The 24,148-nt window shown below is 37.2% G+C and overlaps 2 protein-coding genes across 3 annotated transcripts in view; one reads left to right on the plus strand and one right to left on the minus strand.

Annotated features, from left to right (window-relative positions):
- SLC9A7 (solute carrier family 9 member A7) overlaps positions 1 to 9,179 on the plus strand; it is a 208,797-nt gene extending 199,618 nt beyond the window's left edge. The window contains exon 17 of the mRNA XM_051984627.1: positions 1 to 9,179. Coding sequence (XP_051840587.1) covers positions 1 to 249 — 249 coding nt within the window. The 3' untranslated portion in view covers positions 250 to 9,179.
- The window catches only part of CHST7 (carbohydrate sulfotransferase 7), a 22,570-nt gene continuing 5,009 nt past the window's right edge, over positions 6,588 to 24,148 (minus strand). The window contains exons 2-3 of one of the 2 annotated variants that reach the window (XM_051984624.1): positions 22,546 to 22,635; positions 6,588 to 7,027 (exon numbers count right to left, since the gene is read on the minus strand). In XM_051984624.1, coding sequence (XP_051840584.1) covers positions 7,024 to 7,027; positions 22,546 to 22,635 — 94 coding nt within the window. In that variant the 3' untranslated portion in view covers positions 6,588 to 7,023. The remainder of the gene's footprint in view (positions 7,028 to 22,545; positions 22,636 to 24,148) is intronic. The other variant, XM_051984626.1, reaches the window with a different exon arrangement.

Consider the following 24,148-nt stretch of genomic DNA (forward strand, 5'->3'; position numbering starts at 1 on the left):
AATCAGGAACAACTGAGAGATGAAGACTCTGATTTTATACTGAATGATGGGGATCTCACTTTGACATATGGAGACAGCACCATCACAGCAAATGGCTCCTCAGGCTCCCATACGGCCACCACTAGCCTTGAGGGCAGGAGAACAAAAAGCAGCTCAGAAGAGGCACTAGAACGAGACCTGGGAATGGGAGACCATGAAGTTTCAAGCAGGGGCACCCGACTGGTTTTTCCTTTGGAAGACAATGCATGACCCCAAGATTCCTAAAGCATAAGGATAGGCCTATAGCCAGGGTAAAGAGAGGTTACAGGCCCTCGTGCCGTTTGTGGTGGAGGATGCTCAGAGACCAGAAATAACACTTCTATTACCAGTGGTTTTATTGAGGTCTGAAGATCCAAACCTTAATGTGACTTCTCCCTTATCTCCCCCCAAAAATGTTAATTAAAGATGCAGATGGTGGGTTTAAGTATTTCCAAATCAAAACAAATATGAACCTGTTCCCACTTTCTTACACAGTAGTACACAGAATCCTTTTTTTTTAAAAAATAGCATGCTGTAACGGTCTATTAACTCATTCACCTGCAGTCTTTGAGCTAAGGAGAGGCATGGGGAGAACATCCCTAAAGGTGATTCAGATTGTTAATTTATTTCAGGTCTCTCTTGGGCTGCAAAGTGGGAGATAGGAAATACAGGATCTCCATGGAAGGAAATAGAGCATGGACCTCCAAGAGATGGGAAAACCAGTGTTAAATGTTTCACATGTAAAGAAACGGTATAAAATAGCAGCTCCAAAGCCTGGAGCTATATGAACATTTTATTCTAGGATTCATTTGAAAGCTGCTCTATTTCATCATGAGAAAAGAATGGAAAGAAGGCATAGTTTCTCTGGATGCTTTATGTGTTTCTGGATCATTTGAACCAAAGGCAATGTAAGAGGGGGAGGAAAAAGGTTTATTTTGTTTTTGTTTAAGCAATCCAGGATCAGGAGGTATTTGGAGAGGGCAAAAGACTTTCAAGCTCTTGAAGCCCACCAAAGACCTGACTTCCAGAACTTAAATCTGAGCTATTACTGATGGGAATATAAAGATTGACTTGGCTTTTCTTTTGCACTGAAATGATTGTAATAAATGACTGGATATTAAGGAAGCTAAGGGGAAGAAGAGGATAAAGGACCTTCTGATGGGTAAGAGAAATTTGATTTGGGGAGGGGAAAAATGGGATGAGATTTCACTGCACAAGAAGTATACTGCAATGAAAATAGTTTTTCTAAAGGACCACTGAATCTCTCTCAATGATATTTTCTGGATTAACAAATGCCTGAGATGCCTGCAACAGCCCGGCTAAGTTAACTTGAGGGCTGAAATTCTTAGCAATCAATATAAAGGTAGAGAAATTTTGAGAAAGATACCCTTTTTTTGATCTGAATAATACCTATATTGAGGGAGCATAACCTGCTATAGGGTTAAAGTCTTTATCATCTTGGTCATCTTCACTCAGTGTAAGGGGGAAAAAAAGAGAGAGGTCAGAGGTCAATGCCCTTGGTACCTAAGGAGACTAATATCATCTTACTATGTGAATGGATGGGTTTTTTTCCCCTTTTTTCTTTTTCTTTTTTTGCTTTGTTAATAGTAGGATTCTTTCTGTGATTTTTACTGCCTGTCAAAGATCTTAAAAGGACTGAAATGCCAAAACAGTTCTCTGCAAGAATATAACTTTTTCTTGCATCTTTCAGCTTTGATACTAGAATAGAATGGGGCCCCATTTTTGTAACTGCATTGAAAATATATCAGTTTTTTTTTATTACCCAAAGGAAAATAGTTTCCCATCACACTGTAAATTACCTTTATCTGATTTTTCATAGTGTATATTCATAAGTGAGCCATTTATCATAGCCCCATAAAAACTTTAGAATTAAACATGAAGTGTGAGAGAAACCAGAGTTTTGGTGCATTCAAAATTGTTTTATAAATGCTGTTTACTGTTAAAGTAGAGTCTGGGCACATAGAATTGAAGGCTTAAAATGAGAAACTACCTCCTCAGTTATGTCTCTTCAGTAGAGAAACATTTGCTAAGACTATGGTAGATGAAGCTTCATCTCTGTGCTTTGGAAAGAACCTAATGAAATTCCTAATTGGATATTATAGGGGCCCTGGACAATCAGGAAAGTACTTGAGAATACAACACCTATAGACACACGAAGCAGCTTTCTCAGAAAATATCTGGCAGTGCAGTCTTTCTGTGGCAGTCGGTGTCTGCAGCCCGATTAGAGCTGTCAGACTTTGTGTGTGCAGCTCGGTACAAAAGGCCAATGCAGAATCTTCTCCTTATAAGGCATAGTCTTATCTAAGAACAAGTCCCTAGCTAGCTTTTCTGCAGAGCTGTATTTTTATTGTGGTTTTTTTCACCCAAGCCTCTCCCACCTCAAATTCAACGTCTGTTCATTTATAATATTAGAAGGAAAGAACACACTGGCAAAAATATCCTGAAGGTTGGGTAAGCATTATTTCAAATAAACCTGCTCACACCAAGCCTTCACCACCATTACTTGCATGGAGTTACTACTATCTTAAATTTCTAGGAAAAGTTACTATTAATCACAGGAAACTGCCAAAATGGGGAAAAACCTGCTGAGTTTTTGCCATCAGAACCTGAATTCCTCTACACACACAAAGATCTGTGTTGTGGGTTTTTCTTCACCACAAACACTTCACTCCAAACCATCTGAATAGGAGCAGTAGAAAATTTGTTAAAACTAGGAATTTCTTAAGTAGTTCGTCTTTTTCCTATGGCTTTCCCCTAATAGTTACTTTGTGGCTTTTCAAATACTCATTTCTTGGGTAATTCCCATTTTTGGTCTTAAAATTGGAAAGAATAATCCAGCTAATAATCTAGCTGCAGATCCCAGCAAGATTTTTTGATCACTGATAACAACTTCAACCTGACATACCTCATCAACCTTCCTTGAGAAGGCAATAGAAATTTATAAAGTCCACTGCCCACAATGAGTAGTACTAGCCAGACCAAAATGAACAAGAAATAGAACATTTGACTAAATGATCTACACAGATCTGAAAAATGGAAATCTTGAGGGGAAAGAGATTTCAAATAGTATTTATGAGCATCATTCTCCAAAGTAGTTCTGCTAAGCCTATTTTGTTCTGGGGCATGACGTGTCTGTCCTGCCAGGGAGCACATTAAAGACAGGTTCCTACTATTTAATAATTAAGTCTGAAGTGCTGAGCCTGTTCAAGCAGTCACACATTCATCAACAACCCAGGAGGGAAGAATTTTCAGGGGATTAAAAAATGGAAAAGACATTCTATAAATTCCAACTGAGAAGAGGTGTTTGAAATCTTGGTGGAGAAGGAGCTAAGGTATGCATGTCTCTAAGTAGAGAGGGTATTAGGAAGCCTACCCCCATGACCTTGATCCCTGTGTGTGGTAAAAACAGAGTTTGTTGTTGCTTCAAGTGAAAGACAGCTGTGTGCTAAAAAACCCCTGCCAACTCTGCTGTTACCAGGGTAGCATCACAGCAGCCTTCTGTTTCTGAGACATGCCAGATGCTGCCTCTAAAGATACTCACACACCTAGAAAACTCCCCATCATTTTGAAATAAATACTTGAAATGATGTTCAAGATTTCCTCTTCTTCAAAACAACTCTGATCATCCCCCTACATCTTAGTGTATCTTAGGAACCTATTCTGAATCCAGGCTGACACAGGATTCCTGATCTCAAAGGAAGTAGAAGGCTTTCAGGAAGTTGTATGTTCTTATAAAACAAATATCAGTCATTCCAAAATTTAGGGCATTTATCCTTATGGCCACAAACCCCACATTCACCCCCACCACTGAACAAAAAGAGCCCCAATAATGACTCTTTTGAAAGACTCAGACTTAGGTTCCTCTCTTGGAGAAGCAGTTTGTGGCATTTTGTAATGAAATTGATATACAATTGCAGTAAAGGGAGTAATGGCTTTCCTAGGGTTTTCTTGAAGATAAAATATAGGAAAGGCACAGGTGGCTCACTCAGACCCTGACCAGTCCAAGTGTTCACTGGACCAGCAAGACAAATAAGCTTGGATGCATGGTAGCCAGAGAGCATCTTGTAAGAAGAAAATATTTCCATTAAGTTAATGGCAAAAAGCTCTTTAACTTGGGCCTCAGGCCAGTGAAATATCATCTGTCATTTAAAATAATTTTAAAAATCAGAAAAACATAACCCCAGGTGCAAAATTAGGCATTAGAGAAATTTCTGACAAGATGAAAGAGTTTCAAGGGGAAAGATGAAGGTTGAACATTCCCCAAAGTTAAAAAAAAAAAAAAACTTATTATATTAATGTCATTCCAGGGTTTTCCCCGATGGGAACGTAATATACTCCCTCAGATGCTTCCTGTGGCCAAAATCTTTGCTGAGCAAATGTTTATTAATAATGTAGTTAAGGAAGACAATCGACACAATCCAGTTAAATACAGATCAGTTTGAACTGACCAGGTTAGTTCCAAGAAAATGATTTAAGAAATAGCTTCTAATAACTATTATGAAATGTGAACTGGACTGATTTTATATCTGAGAGAGGGAGTGGAATTCAAGGACCAGGTTATTGGTTTCAAAAGACTTATTTTTCTCTCACAGCCACATGGTGACTTTAACTTGTTCTGCTTTTGATAATGAATCTCTAAGTTACCACAATCATCACACTTTGTGGATGCCCAACAAGGCTGCCAGTGAGGTCCTTTCTCATTGAAAATGGCTTGTGCTAGATTTCTCTTGCTAATGTCATGGGCAGCTTTCTAATATTTTAAATCATTAGAATCTACTGGCAAGAGGATAGCTACTGTCCTCAGTGAGAAGTAGCACTGGGAAGTGAGATAATCACTCAAATTTATTAGAATGATTTTCTTTGCCTTGTCTCCTCTTTCTTCCCCACCACAAAAAGTAACCTAAATTGGTTACAAAATACATAAAAACCCATTTTTGGCATTAAAAGCCAGGGTTTGTCTTGAACAATCAATTGGATACTGAAGCCTTTGAGAACTGTCAGTATTCCCTTTAGGACTTCCAACGGTGGTTGATAACCAGAGACTGTAAAGAGGAAGGGGGAAAATCCCATGCCAGTTGTACAAAGCCTTTTTTTATTATTATTATTATTTTTAAAATATTAAAGATTCAAGTTTTATTCTGTGGCAGTTGTTACATATAGCTTGTTGGGTTGACTTCTACAGTTATATGCTTTGGAGGAAAGCAAGAGGAATTTGTTTCCATTTTGTTGTATCATTTCTGCTGAATTTAAATTTTGACATTGGAGTTCTGTTCAAAATGAGGCTATATGTCCTTACAAAGTTAAAGGAAGGGGAAGGAACCTGTTGTGCAGACCAACTCCCATTTTTACATTGTTGGAAATTTCACCATGTTTAAGAAATGATTCAATGGGGAGGTAACCAAAAATGTACAACCTCTTTCAGATGAAATTGCAAGAATCATAATTCTCTACAATGACCAAGTAGTCTTTTTTCAAGAAGCAGTTTCATAAACTATAAAATGGGATAATTTTAGCTTCCAACAACAACAAAACTTAATAACCCTTTAACAGTATATTATGTTGTACTAAGAGCAATTGCTTCAGTGTTCTGAAGAACATGACTCTCAGGCCTCCTACACAGCTCAGCAGGAAGGCCTGCAATTAGGCACCTCAGAGTCTAGCCCTTTCTGCATGGTTTAATGAACATTTCCCGTTCCTCATGCTTAGACTGACTTCTCCAAAGTCCCACAAAATGATTTCCCACCATATTTTCCCTTATCTCTTTCTTACTTTTTGCTTCAGAAGCTAAAAAAAACAAACAAACCCAAAAGCATCATCTGTTACTAGGATTAACGATATGTTGCTAGAGGTTACATACCGATTTGCCCCTCTGCTTTAACGCTTACCATGTTATAAGGAAAGATGGAATATATTCTCTGAAGTTCGAAGCTGGGCTCTTTCAGTTTTACTTAAGAGCTTGTCAGGGGTTGGAGCATTTGGTTTTTTTTTTTTTTGTTTTTTTTTTTTAAAGAGTGCAAAAATCAGGACAGCATTAGAAATAAAAATCCTTTTTTAATGTGCCTGGTTGTGCCTTAGTGTCAAAGGAAATACTGTAAACCTGACCTCTCTGCCTGTGATTTCTCTTCTGCTTTTTAACCTAAAGCACCAATGGCACATTTGTGGTCTTGTAGCAGCCCACCTTCAACGAACAAGTGGCACAATTAAGAGTGGTGAGCCTCAGGCAGGTGTCATGGATTTGGGTTGGGGCATTTTAGCTTTGCCTCCAATTAAGCCAGGAATCCTAAGGTTTCTTTAAATCCTTCCATAGCTTCCATCTGGTGCTGTGTGTATCGGGCAGTACTCATTTTTACCTGATGTTATTAACCTAGAGTCTTCACAGCTGCTTTCTTGCTTTCTGAACTTATAATTTAGTAATATTGCTAATTCTTACAAATATGAGCTTGAGAGTGAAAATTATAATTCATGAGTTCTTTGATAGGCATAGAGAATGGAAAGTAAAGAAGAGTTAGAAGAAGCTTTTTTTTTTTTTTAAAGATCCCATTCAGACCTTAAAACAAGAAGTTTTCTTTAAGTTACAGAATGAACATAGGGCAAGACCACGCTCGCCATGGTTTTCAGATCAATATTTTTGTCCAAGTTGTGATATAAACATCATTAATTCTGAAATCATAAGAAAAAAGTCTCCTCTTCATCACTGGGAATGTCATTCAAAGGGCAGCAATCACCACTGGCAGATTCAAGCTGGAAAATAAAGCCCTCCATATTGGAGGGCCACTGTATCCATATTGCACTATGTCACTTCCTTATTGGAAATGTAGTCTTTGCAGAAGTGTCCGTTGTGTTAACTGCTCGCTATTTTTTTCTGCTATGCAGAACTGTTCAGCAGTTAGTGTCAAGTGAAGTCTCAATACCCCAACTGTGCAAAGTAATCCTATTGGCAGTTGATTCTTCATTCTTCTGGACTGTACACTTCAATGTTGCGGTTTACCTGGGGGGGAGGGGGAAAGGGGAAAAAGGAGAAAATTGAGAGAGGGAAAGAATTAGAAAACATGTAGAAATGTCAATGTAAGGCCTCTTCCATGAAAGACCTTTGCAAACCTATTTAGCTTTGGATTATTTTAACTCAATTTATACAATACTCAAATCAGATGCTAAAAATCTATTCTAGAAAAATAAATAATTGTTTTCATTTTGTGAAAATGTGAGAAAACATAGCCTGAGAAGCTATGTTTCCAAATTGTGGGAAAAGGAAGAGGAAAAAAATTATCGAAAGCCTCAGTCAGCATTGATTGTGCTGCTGCTATCTACATCTGACAAGGATAGTTTGATGGTTTGCATGCTCTTTGGATTCTATAGTGGAATTTAAATTTAGATGCCTACTACACTTAACCATCTTTATAAGCCTATGTGTCCACTGGTGGGAAGTAAATCCTTTTTTATAACTCTTTAAAAAAACCCACAATTGTATCATAGTGATAATTAAGGCTCTATTCAAGTTTCCTGTCATTTTTTGGTGGCACTCCAAAAAACTTTTCATATTAGTACAAAAGAATATCCATTTGTGATGTCTTCCTATTTCTTACATTACAAACCCTTAGTGGATGATGAATGTGTACCAACTCTGACGCTGGTTCTAACATTAGTGAAACTGGCCATCTGTGAAATACTCTCCTCAAGCCCCAGACAACAAGGACCTATAGAACAAGTGGAAATGTACAACAGTGATACACACACACACACATACAAATCAGGGAATTGAGATGTAGCCTTGGAAGGTTTTCTCTAGTGGCAGTTTACAAAATGAAAGGGTAGTTTACTTAATAAATGCAGATTTATTTGGTCAGTAGATCTCTACATAGAAAGTATACATTAGATTTGTGTTAAAACTTGAAAAACAAGCTTTGTTATATACTTCAGGGTCATTTACTCTAAATGGTCAATCTGGTGATCTGTACTTGAAGATATATGCCAGCAGGCAGCTTTGTGTTTTGTTTTTTAAAGCATTTTTTAAAAAAGATTGGTCAGATATGATATTTATAACAAAACAATGGCTACTTCATAAATATCTTATTCATTCAAATAAGTGTAAATAGATTCATCAAATCCTTGACAATAAGTTGGTTAGAGAAGGATGGGAGGGAGGGAATGGGATATGGATATTTTAATTTATCTTTGCTTTGAAAAAATCTTAGTTTCCTCCCCCCCCCCCCTCCATATCTTGGATTCACTGCAAGCATCAGGCCTTTTATCCTTCTTAAAATTTTTATGAGCAGTAATGTTGGATTTATTGGAAAGAAGGCTAGTCACAAAGCCAAAAAGAGTTGGGTTCAAGGCCCTCCTCTGAAACATACCACCACCTTGGACATAGTATTTAAGCTCAGAACTTAAAGAACTTTTGCTGATTTGCATGGGTTGCAGAAGTTTCTCTCCTTTAAGTTCCTTATCCCCCTAAAATCATATGTATTGTCCCTCTCTCCTTATTCTCATTCCCTGAAAGATACAGCTTTTTGGCCTCTCTTTATTCCAGAGCAGTAATTAGGCTAATTACTGGATCAAGGCTATCTTTACATTTGAAGAGGTATCCATTATTTCCTAGTGAGATTGCCACACTGATGTTTCAGAGGCTAGAGGTTTCATCTTTCAGTCATCTTCAGGTTACCAATAAGAGTAATCACAGCTTTCTGCTCATGCCTGAATTTAAGCCCCGGAAACTCCAGAGGACTGACCTCTGAAGTCTTTATGATTTAAAATGAAGATAATGACATTGAAGTTCTAAATATTAGGTTATCATTCACCACATTAGTTTCTTGTTAAGTTTGACAGTGAAGTGTTAAAATTAAAAATTAAGCTGCTATATACTCCATGGTAAAAATATTTTTTCTTCTACTAGCCCAGACTTTTACCCCCTGAGCAAAATGCAAATTTTATTTCTCTTTTTAAGTCAGTGATATTGAAAGATATTTGGTATGATAAAAGAATGAAAAACTGTCTTAGTGCAATGAATTTCAGGTCTTATCAGGGTTTCTGTATATTGTTAATGTTTTCAGAACATGTATAAAAAGAGTTTTGAGGTTTTTTTAATGTGACTTTTGTGTTCTATGTCATTACATTAACACAAGAATAAATAATTCACAAACTAACTTCCCTCTTTTTCAAATTCAAAACTTGTTTCTTTTTTTTTTTTTACTCAAATTTTCATCATTAGTATCAAAGTTCTACAGATAAATCCGTTATATTATAACTCTGGTCCACAGAGACACTGATATCCTCAGCTGAAAAATATTTCACTGTAAGTTTATGTAGATATCACCAAAGTGTATCAATGTTTCTCTTCCCTTGGCTTAAAGAGAATCATTTTAAAATTACTCAAGTAAATTCACTTTCATTTACATCTTACTATAAATGTAAAACCATGCTCTGGCTGTATTTGCAACTGTGAAATTCTGGAGGTTGCCTCGTAAGAATAGGGGAGGCAAAGCAATAATGTACCCTTATTCTTAAAATGCTAACTCCAGCCACAAAACCAGAGAGAGAAAATATGAAATCAGCAAATGATAACAAATTAGACCTATTTGCAGACTATATGAGGCTTTACTTAGAAAATCCCAGATCATCAACCCTGAGTTTACAATAGTTTCATTAAAATAGCAGAATAACCCATTAGCAGAGAAGTGATGGACAAAGGATGAAAAATGAGAAACATTTTCAAACATAAGCCTTTACACAGTCAATGTTTGGTGTGCACAATTACACCCCTTCTTTTGAATGGTGGCTGTTTGGTGGAAAGATTAGGTCTACCTATCTTCCCCTGGCTAGATATATAATGGTTATGCTCATTGAGTTGGACCCAATTCCACGGTTGATCAGCACAGAAGCCTTGACTGTTTTCAACTTCACCAGTTCACTCCCTTCTGAATAGGTAGCTTGGTGGCCCTTAAAACTATTTTGTATTGATTAATAAAAAAAGATAATCAGTAAAACAAGTAAAGGAATCCAAGTTTTGATAAACCCAAAGCTTCAAACTAGTAGGAAAAGAGCTCTATTCAGTAAGATTGCTGAGAAAATTAGAAAGTGGTCTGAATTTGGCAGACATTGGGTTTAATCCATTATCTTAAATTATAAGTTCCAAATATAAAAGTTATTTCAGTTCAAATCCTGGCTCTACTATTTTCAACATAAGGAGTCTTGCACTAGTTACTTTTCCAAGCCTCAGTTTCATCAATAAGTCAGGAGATTAGATGATTTCTAAGGTCAGATCCAAGGATTTCTAGCTCAAATAAGAGTCTATTTTCTAGAGTCTTACTTCAAAGTACATAGGAACACAAAGTGTTTTTAAAAAGATTTGGTTTTCTTCCCATTTTCATCTTGAATAAAGCAAAACTGGATATAATATCTCATAATAATACAAAGTCATTCCTCTTTTTGGAAATCAACTTGGAGGAATAATAGTGTACATGGTTCTTGTAAACCTGAGACAACTTAGTAAATGACTATAATCATTCTGACCCTTCCTGCTTCTCCTTCAGTAATTCAAGCATCTGTGATTTTTTCCTCTGTGTCACAATATCATCTCCATGACTTCAAAGATGGCCTTTGGTAAAAGCAATAGTTAGATTAGAATGGAAAAGATTAACTGGAAAAAATTATTGCAGCAAATTACTCTTTAACAAAGTTTCCCTGGGGGAGATAGGTAGCTCAGTGGATAGAGCACCAGCCCTGAAGTCAGGAGGACCTGAGTTCAAATGTGGCCTCAGACACTTAACACTTCCTAGCTGTGTGACCCCAGCTGGGCAAGTCACTTAACCCTCAATTGATTGTCTCAGCAAAAAAAATAAAGTTTCTCATTCAAGATATATAAGGAAATATGTGTGTGATAATAGATAAATGGTCAAAGGATTTAAATAAGCAGTTAACAAATGAAGAAATTCAAGCTATTAACAACCATGTGAAAGAATGTTCTATATCATTAACAATAACAGAAATGCAAAACTAAAGCAAATCTTAAGTTCCCTGGCAATGTTTGGAGGAATTAAAAGAGGACAGGCCTATTTATGTACTGTTAATAGAGCAGTGAATTCATCTAAGTATTCTAAAAAGTAATTTGAAACTATATTCAAAAATTCACTAAGTTGTACTGATCCTTTGATCAAGCAATACCATTACTAGGCATGTATTTCATAAAGATTAAAGACAAAGGGAATTAACCCACCTACTAAAAAAAAAAAAAAGCTTATAGTTTTGCATCTAGTTGTAGCAAAGAACTGAAAATAAAGTGAGTGCCCAGCAACTGAGAAATGTTTGAACAAACTGTGGCTTGTAAGTGTAATGGAATGTTATTCCATAATAAGAAATTATAAATATAAAGGATTCAAAGAACTTGGTAAGATATGAATGAACTGGTACAGTGTAAAATAAGTAGATTCAGAAGTATTTACACAGTAACTATAATAATGTAAAAAGAACTTGGAAAAACTTCAGCACCCTAAGTAAGTGACCAATCAAGACTTTATAGGATTAATATAAATTATTGAACTGAATTAATATTGTGGAGTTATCTCTGAAGCACTGGGACTGCCAATCCTTTAGTCCTTTTTTTCCCTCTGATCTGTCCACTTTTTTTTTTAAGTATTTAAATATGTTTGTTGAATAATCCTAGTAACATGTTAATTCAAATTTGATTTTTGAGATGAAATGAGATACTTTTAAGTCATTGAACAGTTAATAAAAGGAGGTTTACTTTGCTCTAATTCAGCAAGGAAAAAAGATATGGTAGCACCTTCTTGGGGGAGGGAAAGGTCTCCTGCTCCATGGCAGAGATGTGGACTATTAGGTGCATAATGAGACATGCTTTTTCTAACAGGCAAATGTATTGATTTGCCTTGACCATAATTATTGATTGGGCAGGGGAGAACAGATTAGCTTCATTGGGTTCCCTATTTTCCTGTAACTGAAATTATTTTCCCCTAAAAGACAAAACAAAACAAACCCTGTCCTTGGAACCTGATTGATTTCTGTCTCCCTTCAGGCAGTTTGATGGTCATTTTTGGAGTTGTGAAATGACCCAGACATTCTGGAGAACAATTTGGAGCTATGTCCAAAGGACTATAAGACTGTGCATACCCATTGACCCAGCAATACTATCAAGTGTGTATCTCAAAAAGATTAAAAAAAAAAAAAAGGAAAAGGAAGTCTTGTGTACAAAAATACTTATAACAGTTCTTTTTGTGGTGGCAAAGAATTAGAAATTGAGGGCTTACCCATCAACTGGGGAATGGCTGAACAAATTAGAGTACACTGTTGTGATGGAATACTACTGTGCTTATAAGAAATGACAAATAGGATTTCAGTAAAGTCTAGACTTATATGAACTGATGCAAAGTGAAGTGAGCAGAACCAGGAAATCATTATGCATTGTAACAATATTATACAATGATCAACTGTGAATGACTTAACTATTCTCAGCAAAACAATGATACAATATCATTCCAAAAACTCAAAATGAAAACTGCTACCCTCCTCTAGAGAAAGAAATAATGGAGCCCAAGTGTAGATTGTAGCATATTTTTTTATTTTTCTTGTTTCTTTTTTGGGGGAGGAGGCCTGTATTTCCTTTTGCAACAGCTAATATGGAAACGTTTTGCAAGACTGCACATAATCTGTATCAAGTTGTTTGTCTTCTGAAGGAGGGGAGGGGATGGGGTGGGAAGAAGAGAGGTTTTGGATCTCAAAAAAAATTTTTAAATGTTAAAATTGTTTCTACATGTAATTGAAAAAAATTTTTCTAAAAAATTAAGTCCTACCCATGTGGAGTCAGGATTCCTCCAACTTGGAATTGTCTGAAGACCACAAGAATCATCATGTTCTGCCACGCTGACTAGACCAGGAGATGCAAGAAAGTAAGAGAAGGCCTCTAAAGAAATTAAACATCACCATATTCTTAATTGTTCATTGGCTTTTTATTTCATTCCAACACCAAATTGGATTAATATGTCAGATCTACCTAACACCACCTCAGTGAAAAGTTCAATAAGCATGTTTAAATACTTCCTTAAAAGTACTCATCAGGGGCAGCTAGATGAGGCAGTGGACAGAGCACCAGCCCTTTATAGTTAGAAAGAACTGAGTTCAAATGTGGCCTCAGACACTTAACACTTTCTAGCTGTGTGACCCTGGGCAAGTCACTTAACACCAACTGCCTCAGGGAAAAAAAAAATTAAAATAAAATAAAAGTACCCGCCCTGGGGAAATGAGGATTAAAAAGGTTGGCTGTCCCAGTGCTTCTAAGGTAACCCCACAATACTAATTCAATTCAGAAGGCATTTAATGACTGCCTATTTTCCTAGCAAATACTATTAGCCACTGGGGATAGATAAAAAAGATTTGGGGCAGGAGAGTCCTCAAGGAGTCAACATTCTATTTTTTTTTTAATGAAATCTTATGCCACATTAAGCAGTATCTCTATGGAAGATTTATGCAAAAATATGAAAAGGAATTTCAAAAGAAAAACTGGGATGTGCAATGGGGGAGGAAAGGGGAATATCTACTAACTAAAATCATGGATCCACTAAGGCACTAAAAAAATTAAATAAAAGCTAGATGATGAAAAGCAGTAGATGGTCCTGAAAGCAGAAAGATCTAAGTTCTATCTGTAAGTTCTTGGGCAAATCATTTAACTTCTCAATCCAAGTCTCCTCCTGAGGATGATACACCACCTACCTCCAAGAATTGTTATAAAATCTAATAAGATAATATTTGTAAGCTGTTTTGCAAACCTTAAAGTCCTGTATAAATGCTACTTATTATTATTAACTGTTTTTAATCCAAGTGCACTTGTATGGATAGTTGTATAAAACTGAAGCCACATAGATTTGGAACTAGATATAGTCTTATTAGCCTAGAACTTTTCCTATTTAAAAAAAATTATTTAAACATAGCTTTATACATAGGTACTTATATAAGGAAACCAATTTAATGTGAATGAATAATAATCCTAATAATATTTAATTGCAATTGAATATTTAACTACAAAGTCCCCAAACTTTTTTTTTAAGGAACTACTTGATTTCCTTCCTCCTCCATCCTCCCCAACTCATATGAAATAAGAGCAAACAGTCGATTCCATTTCTACCTCCAGGGCAATGTTCTCCCCCAGAAAACTCAATCACATCTCTTTTTTAAGTCCACATCATTTAAGTATACCAGATACTTTTATACTTCAAGACACATTTATACTCTGTTCTATGACTGACATTTTTGGGCTCATGTCAAAATCCTTAGAGACTTCATCATCTCCATTAACAAAACAACTCCACTATATCTACAGGAGCTATTGTTCTTTCTTTTCCTTCTTTTGGAAGGGGGTCCATGTAGTAGGCAACTCCTGCTAGCAATGCATATCCATTTTGCCACTTATAACCACAGTTCCCTGAGGGTAGAATCCCAATGGCCCCATAACAGGAATAAGTGCAACTTTTCTAATGTAACTCCTTTATAAAGGTCTAGAAAGTGCACCAGATGGGTTCCTCCCTGGAGAAATCCAATAATATGATCCCAGTAACTTTTCTAGCCCAGGTCAGCATAGGAAGACAGAGGTCAGTGGACTGGGGGATACTGTCTGTTCAGAATGCACTCTGGGAGCATTTCAGAGAAGTGGAACTAAAGAGGACCAAGGCTGTACCCCATGGCATGAAGATCTTGACCTTGTATAGGGTGTAGGAATAGGTGCCAAGGGACAGCCCTGTTATTCTCTACCTAGTTCCAGGTTGCAGATCCAAGACAGATAGTATTCCATGGTGAGGAGTGGCAACAGGTCCTAACCTGTGTATATGATAAGGAATGACTCAGAAACAAATAGGAGCTGGGTTGGTTTGACCCCAGGAGCAGAATGGGGGCTCAGCTCCAACCTTCAGCACAGTCTGAAGCCTGCAGACCAGTAAAGGAACCCCAGGCCAAATAAGAAAGTGCAATTCTATGAGCCAGTGGCTGAATCCAGCAGCCATCTCCCAGAACATTCAACCAGGGAAAAAACCAAGATGTTTTGTTCATTCTCAGACATAGTGAGAAGCCTGCAAAGCGCAGATAAGAACTGAATGTACCCTGAATCACACCAGTTGGGGAGCACTCAAAGTTTTCAATTCTTCAGTCTAAGCTGTCTCTATGGTTCTGCCAAAAAAAAAGGAGTGGGAGGGGGGCGGGGGGGGGGAAATGCCAAAAGAACTGAAGAGGACAGAAGCTCAGGCCCCTTCCTCACAAATACATAAAGCCTGGTCATAATATAAAGTTCAAAGTCAGAAAATCTGAAAGAATAAGCAAACAATAAAGAAACATAGCATAAAGTGATATGATGGTAAGAGATGCTCAAGATACAAACTCAGAAGAAGAGAATGACTCCAAAATATCTACAAGCAAAGCCTTAAAAAAATTACATCTTTTGGCAAAAGTTCAAGAAGAATTCATGGAAGTGATGAAGTTTTTAAAAGGAACTTAAAATTATTTAAGCAACACTTGAACCTCACTCTCTAATCTAGAGAGAAGAAGAGAGAAACAGAGACAAAATTTTTTTTGAACATGACCAAAGCAGAAATTCTTTTTGCTTTGCTTGACTTTTTCTTGCTTTCTCAAATTGGTATGGGAGAGAGTGGAACATAATGGAGAGAAAGTACAGACCTGAAAATAAAATAAAATAATTTTAAGTGATCTTCCCAAAAGATAGGTATAATCATATTACTCCCTTACTCAGTAAACTCTGGGATCAAATACAAAACCCTCTTTTTGGCATTCAAAGCCTTTTAAAACCAGCCCTACTCCAATTCCTTCCCAATCTTCTTATACTTTATATCCCACCACCACATAATCTATGTGGCTTCCTTGCTATTCTTTGAATAAGAAACTCATCTCCCTTCTGATTCCAGGACTTCCCTGACTTCCTTCAAATTCCAGACAAAATAACACTACCACATTTTCCTGATTCCTCTTAATTCTACTATGCTCCTTCTACTAATTATTTGCTATTTATCCTAGGTGGTTTCAAATTGTCCTCCCCATTAATTCCCTAATGTATTTCCAAGTAAGCTCCCTGAGAATAAGGCCTGAATTTTGATTCTCATTGTATCCCCAACATTTAGCACTTGGCTCAGAATAGACATTTAATAAATATTTATTGACTGATTGACAATTAAGTTTCAGGATTAACTACGTTGGGTAGAAATATTTCTGTTCCACAAATAGTGGGAAGGACATTTGTAGGCAATGTTCCTGAGTTTGATTATCTATGTGATCTTTCTCAGCTCCTTTTTCTTCACCAGGATGAGGGAGTAGACTCCATGATCTTTAAAGGTCCTTTCCAGATCTAAACTCCATGATCACCTCATCCAAACCAATTTCCCTCCCCCTGAATCAGTCTACTTCCAAACAGCCAGGGTTACTAACAAATAGCCAAGTTCAAGCATTTTAATTTTTCCCTTCTCTCTAACACTGCCCTCAGTGTGGGGGGGGGGGGAGGGGAGAGTCAATAATCTATGAAGTCATCAGAGCAGAAAAGAGATTGGTTGTCTCTAGCAGCATAGTCTTATCATTTATGCCAACTTCCCTCAATCTGCTGAGGGGCATCTCTGTTTTGATAGTGGGCAAATCCTAATAGGATTCACCTAGATGGAGAGCAAATGACTGGATTTTTCCTGTGCTTGCAGCTAAACTATTAAAGTAAGGGAAAATGAGCCCAGAAGCCACAGAAAAAATATGTTTCTGCATTGATACTTTTCCAACAGCCCTCTCCTCTTTACAGGACCACTCCCTTCTTGGAATGCCTAACTTTTCTCTGCTATCCATTGCTGGTAAAGGTAGAGTCTACTTTTATTCATATTTAAAATTTAATACTTTTTTTTGGTAGGCACATCCTCAGATTAATCTCTCACCTTCTCCAATTCCTCAAAATCAGCAGTCCTAGAAAATCTCAAGTAAGCATTCTGTATCAGGGCCATGTTACTTTTTTTTTAATGTCACAGTACCATATATTTATTCCAAAAGCATACCCCAAATTTCAGACTTTGTTCCACGGCTTACTTCCAGATTACAGGCAACTACTTTGGGGTATGTGAGATGTACAATTAGATAGCTACAACTCAGTCTAAACAATAGTTAATCTCAAAGTGCTGGCACCGGGCAGCCCTGCCCGGCCCACAGAGCACAGATCCGTTATGAGGCTTGTTTATACTGGCCGGGCTCAGAACGCCTTCCCACCACCATCCTCAAGATCACAATGCACTATGCCATTTGTTCTGACACACCAGGCTGGAGAAGTGCTCCTCTGGCCAAGTCTCATTAACATAATGTTTAGGGAAGGAAGCTCACATCAACAAGGAAAAAATATTTCTCCACCACAGTGATAATAATGCTCCGGATACAATTCTACACCAAAGCTTCCCATTGTTGAAAAAATAAAGTCTACTGAATCCCAAAACTCTACATTTATCATTGAAATTCAACATGTTAATCCACTTTTTTCTGTTCTACTATGTATATGGAAATACCCAGTTGTATTTGTTGTTTGCTAACTTCTGGGTAAAAAAGAAATTAATTCAATGTGTTAGACCTTTTCTATATAATTCTTAATCCCCCAGTTTTAAGATGTTCACTGTCAACTAAGGGTTCCTTTCTCAGCACTTAATAGGGGGCTAGTTACTTCAGCCTGAATACCATAGGCTCCAAGGCACAACAGACACAGCTGTTGGCATCCGGCCTTAAGAGAAGGAAAAAGGCATTAACAACCTTTCTCATGAAACATTGCTGAGCTTAGCAATCTTTAGCCAATTAGGATTCTTCCTGTTTACCTCCTGAAAAGTCCTCCTGCTTCTGTGTTCCTTCCAAATAACAATTCCCTATCCAAACACTGGGGCAGAAGTTGTTTAATTCCAACCTAGGCTCTTCTTGCTTACATGATCAGCAGCTCCTTTCCAGACGAGGGAAGAAGCCAGAAGCCTGCAGACCTTACAAGGACTGTTTTTATTGTTTGCTCTTTGTTCTTGAAGAAGACCATGACATCAGGAAGGTGATGTTATGACTTGCATGTGAACTGGATTTAAGTGAGGCTTGCTGTGCAAAGTTACCAGCCTGACTCTCCCTTCGACAGCTATTGGGGTCCAGGGACCACTTATAGACCCAGATGACCAGATATGACCCAGAATGCAGTGGGAGAGCTCGTCCTTTTTAAGTTAAGGTCTGTCTGTTTGTCTGAAAAATATGCATTAGGTGATTAGGGCTAGATAAAGAAATGAGGCAAAGAATGGCCCATTTTACCTCCCCCCCCCAAAAAAAAAATCAATTTTTTAATTGGGGAAAGTCCTCAGGGTTTCTGGCCAAAACACAGAAATACTTGCTATTTACATTCCCTGAGCTATCAGAGCCCAAACAATGACTAAGTCTGGGCTGGGACCCACTATGGGTCAACCAATGAGAGGCAGATTATTTGGATTTAAGGCATGGTCCTTAAAAAGAAACCTAGCCCATAAACCCCAAAATATCTCCTTTGGGGAGAGCACTTGTAGGTTAGGAATAACTTGTAGGTTATTCCTTATATGGACAGAGGAAGAAAAGAGACAAAGAGAATGGAGGAAAAGGAGGAAAGAGGGAAGAAGGGAGGGAGGAAAGGAGGAAGAGAAGGAGGGAGGAAGGAAGACAAGGAAAAAGGGAAAGAAGAAAAAGAGGGAAGGAGGAAGGAAGAGTGGAAAGGAGGGAGGGAGAAAGGAAGGAGAGTGGGAAGCAGGGAGGGAGGAAGGAAGAGTGGGAAGCAGGGAGGGAGGAAGAAAGAGTGGGAAGCAGGAGAGAAGAAATGTAACGCTGGTGAAATTGAGGCAAGATAGAGGTTAGAGAGTTATAATAATTTAATTTATTAGAGAGTTAATCAATTGACTGGATTGGACTCTTGTCTCCAAGTATCCAGCATCGAATGTGGGATACAAAGATGCTTTATAGGATGGGCAGGAACAATGACACAATCAGAGGCTTCTCCCCTCTGATAAAACGGTATCTGATATTCTGATAGCTTGGGATGGGGAGAGACATTCTGATATTCTAAAATATAAGATCTTTTAACTTTATCAAATATTCTGATGATCAAGAGGGAAGGGTGATATGATAGATTGAGGTTTGGGGCAGAATAATTGAGGTAGGGCAATTCAAAGGGACTGTGGCATAATAGAAGGAAGAGTGGGAGGGAGGAAGAGTTGGAAGCAGGGAAGGAGGAAGGAAGAGTGGGAAGCAGAGAGGGAGGAAGGAAGAGAGGGAGGGAGGAAGAAAGAGATAGAAGGAGTGAGGAAGAAAGGGAAGAAGGGAGGGAGTGAGGAAGGAAGAAAGGAAGGGAGGAAGAAGAGAAAGGAAGGAAAGAGGGAGGGATGAAGAGAGGGAAGGAAGAAGAAAGAGGGAGAGAAGGAGAAAGAAGAGAAGAAGGGAAGGAAGAAATAAGAGAGGAAAGGAGGAAGGAAGGAAGAAAGGGAAGGAGAGAGGGAGGAAGAAAGAAAGGGAAGGAGGGAAAAGAGAAGGAAGGAGGGAGGAAGGAAGAAAAAGAGGGAAGGAGGGAGGGAAGAAGGAAAGGAGAAAAGGAGAGAGGAAGGAAGAGAGGGAGAGAGAAGGAAAAGAGAGGTAGGGCTATGCAGAGTTGCTAATCTCACTCTCTTCTCCAGAGCCAAGTGGGTCCAATGACAAGATATAAATCAGGGAAATGAGATAGCCCCTGAAAGTTAGGGAGCAGAGAAAAAAAAAATCAGGCTACTAAGACATAACATAGCTAAAAGGTAAAAGACTCCCTGACTGCCTAGCAAAATTAAGAGAGATGCACCAATTGTTGATTTAAAGCACCTTTAAAAGTTAATCTCAGAGATTTACATGAACTGATGCTAAATGAAATGGGCGGAACCAAGAGATCATTGTACACAGTAAAAGAAGATTATACAATGATCAATTCTGATGGATGTGGCTCTCTTCAACATTGAGATGATTCAAACAATTCCAATTGTTCAGTGATGGAAAGAACCATGTATACCCAGAGAGAGAACCATGGGAACAGAATGTGGACCACAACATAGTATTCTCACTCTTTCTGTTATTGTTTGCTTGCATTTTATTTTGCTTCTCTTTTTTTCTTGTGTGGCACGATAATTGTAAAAATATGTTTATATATTGGATTTAACATATATTTCTACCATGTTGGTAGACTGGGCTACTTGCCATCTAGGGGAGGGCATGGGGAAAGGGGGGGAGAATTGGAACACAGGATTTTGCAAGGACTAATGTTGAAGAACTGTACACTGTTTTGAAAAATAAAAAGCTTTAATTAAAAAAAGTATCACAATTGTACTTTGCCTCTACTACAATTTTGTCTTGATAGAAGATATTAATACCATCACTAAGACTGGACCTTTTTTCAAAATCAAAAACTTTTTGTCAATGCAAAAAACAAAATTGCAATGTTCAGGCAAGGTCACTTTGAGTACAATAAAATATGACTATATTTACAATATAATTTATGACGTATATAAGGAGTACAGCTACATAAGGAATGAGAGGCTATTTTAATAAACATACCCAAACTTATGCTGTCAAATGAGAGTGAGTTTTTCAAAACCCTTGCCTTAGAAAGCTGAATATTTGTGTTTCAAGGATGCTGTGACTGCTCTAGATATTTCTGAATATTTGTATTTCATGTAAATTGTTCCTTGAGGCAACTTATGGACTTCATACACAAGAAAAAAAGTCGTATTCATGCCACCTCTTTTTTTTTAATCAAAATTAATATTACCCAGTTTATTCATTCAATTTGGGTCTAAATGACTTTGGGTTCCTTTTAAAACCAAGCTAAGGCTTTGAAAGGCAAAAAAAAAAAATCATTTCTCCTAAGAACACTCAAAACAATGTGCTAGCAATAGAAACCGAAGGCTAGTGCCACAAAAAATTTCCAAATATACAGTGAATAATGGAAATGTCACAGGACTGCAAAAGAGAAGGATACAACATGATTAGATATGATTATTCTGGTGTGGCAAAGTAAAAAATTGTCATTACTTTTTTAGCCATTCTTTTTATGTTTGTATAAAGGCACATTCTCTCTCTCTCTCTTTCTTTCTCTCTCTCTCTTCCAAATGTCCAATTTTCACATCCTAATACTGTTTTACTAATATAGGCACAATGAATTGTACTGAATGAGAAATCCTATATAATAGCTTCACAAATACACAAGTACTATGACTATGTAAATACTCTTTTTCACTTGTTTCATTCATTATATTCCATTAGACTATATTAATAAAAACATGGTAATATATTCACTTATATGTGAACTGTAACTGTATTTGAATATGAGCTTTAATTGTCTCAATCAAATTTGACTTTAAATCAACAAACATTTATTAAATGCCTGTGTGTAGTGAAATATTAGGCATTGGGGTAACAAAAATGAAAATGTAGCTCCTGCCCTCAACAAGCTTACAGTCTAATGAGAAAATGAGTTAAATTCCCAAAACACTCTGTTGGGGTTGAAAGAGCTAATGGTTGTTTTAATAAAAGGCACTTTTCACCTTCAAGGGAATTTAATTTCCTGATCCCTCTTGCTAGCATGCCTAAAAGGTATGACTGGATTCTCTAAATTCTATCAATTTTTAAAATGACATATTACCATCTGACAAGGATTTATCTTTCTAATGAAAGGGTAAAATGGTCTTTTGGGAGAACTTTAAAAATAGAAGAAAAAAAATAGGACAGTCAGCTTGAGGCAGACATCTCTGATTTTTGTTGGGCTGCTGATAGAGATTTCTCAATGGAAAAGATGTGTCTATATCTGGGGTGTCTATAGGTATTGGGGAAGGCCAGTGGCTAATGATATAGAGCTTTCAGTGTTCCACTGAGGTTCCTGATTCATCCTAGTGATGTGCCCAAGATCATACAGGTGAGTTAACCTGTCTCCTGGGCTTTTTTCATTCCCTTCCTGATCCTATTCCTTTGCCTTTTTCTAGCCTCTCTGACCTCTCAGAAGGCACTTATTGAAACTGACTACTGTGTCATCCTTCATCTTGTCATTTTCCTTGGATTTACTGACACTGCATTCTCATGGCTCTCTTCCTACTTCTCTTTTGTTGGTTCCTCCTCCTCCCTCTGTCTTAAAGCATGCTTCTCTTCTTGTCTTTTCCTTCTCCCTCGTGCTAACTTCACCCATTCCCATGGCTTCAATAGCATGGCACAGATGGAAGGGACCTCAAAAGCCACCTTGTCCAATCCTCTTATTTTCCAGGTGAAAGGGAGTCTAAATAGTAAATATCAGAGAGGAGATTTTTTTTTTTTTTAATCCAGACATCCAGACTCCAAAGCCAATGCTCTAAAAACCAGCTGTGTGACCCCAGGAAAATCTCCTATCTTTAACTGTACAGCACAGCTGCTGACCATATTTGTGGTGAGTTTCCTTATCAGCATTTCCATACAACAATGAAATCATAAATAAGAACCAAAAAACCCCCATCTTACCAAAGGTTCTGGGCCCAAAAGAGCTTAGGGGAGGAGAAAGTTCTGAGGGAGAAGCACCACAGAAAAGACAAGGTGGAACCTTTAAAATGGCTGATTTAAAAAAAAAAAAAAAAAAAAAAAAAGGAAATGTGGGAGAAGGTTCTGTACTTTGACACCGGTTTGAGAAACTGAACTAATTTTCCTCAAACTACAGTGATTTCCTTAGTCAGTTGGTTGTCAGGTCATCCAGACAAAAGAAAGGAATTGCTTATCACATTTTAACCATAACATCCTTTTCACTGGGTAATCTGTATATACAAGTTGGATAAAAAGATGTTCTAACTATCCATCACATAGCAGAACAAAATTGCAGGTTTGTAGTTTTCTTCTCCATATCAATTCTACAACACTGAATTGTATTTATAGTTATAAATAAATAGAATAAGAACTGAATCTGTATTTTCATTCATAGAGGGAACTCTAAGAGAGGAAATGCAGGTAGGCACCTTCCTGAAATTCACAGACAACCTTAGGGATCTAAAGCACTGAAAGTTTGGGTCTTAAATTATTTAATTTTAAATTTGCATTTAAAAGTCATTTACTTTAAAATTCCTGTGGGAACAATAGGACAAGATAACTGTTATTAGGGTTGTTGTGAGGAAACTGTGAGGTCCCAAATAAAGTGAACTACAGTCATCAAAGCTGTGGATAAAGAGTGAGCAATAACTCCTTAGTAAGTAAATGAGAAAGATCACCACAGTTCTGAAATAATATTCCCACAAAAGAACTTTACAGCTTTCTAAAATTGTCTAACCGACCAACTTGAAGTATTTTCATTGGCCATTTCACCCCAGCGTGGGTCACCCTCCCTCCCTCATCATTTCCTAGCTTCCTTCAAGTCTGACCTGAAATCTTGCCTTCTACAAGAAGCCTTTCCCGATCATCCTTAATGTTAGTGTCTTCCCTTTTAGATAACCTCCAATTTATGTCACACACATAATCTAGTTTGTACGTAAAATTAACATGTTGTTCTTCCATTAGACTATAAACTCCTTGAAATTAGGGATTAATTTTTTTTTTTGCCTTTCTTCATATATTTACACTTAGTTTGCCTTTCTTTGCATTCAACATCTTACTTGAAAAGAGGGAAAAAGAGTTTAATAAATTCAAGCTGACTCCAAGAAGGCCTGTCTCATCAATACTGATCCCTGACCTCAAAGGATAATAAATTTAGAACTAAAAAATATCTTAGAAAGTACCTTTAGTACAACCTCTCCATGATATAGTTGAAGAAACTGAGGCCCACTGTAAAATGACTTACTCAAAATTCCAAAAGCATATTTCGACGAGATAAGATTTTGAATTCAGAATCCTGACAGCACTACATTGCTCTCAAAAATGCAAACATTAAAATTAAACTGTGAGAATATTAACTGAATTTTAAATAAAACTTAGTGGGGAGAGAGTTCTGAAAGAGGAGAAAAGCCTACTAAAGTTCTCCTATAGTATATAAATTGATTAGAAAGACATCATGCTGACTTTCTCTTCAAAAGAGCTGACAAAAGGATGTTGTTGAGATGTTTAAAAAAAAAAAAAAAAAGAAGTGTGACCTCTCATCAACCAG

Source organism: Antechinus flavipes, chromosome 3, assembly GCF_016432865.1.
Source record: "Antechinus flavipes isolate AdamAnt ecotype Samford, QLD, Australia chromosome 3, AdamAnt_v2, whole genome shotgun sequence".
In the NCBI taxonomy this organism is placed as follows: Eukaryota; Metazoa; Chordata; class Mammalia; order Dasyuromorphia; family Dasyuridae; genus Antechinus; species Antechinus flavipes.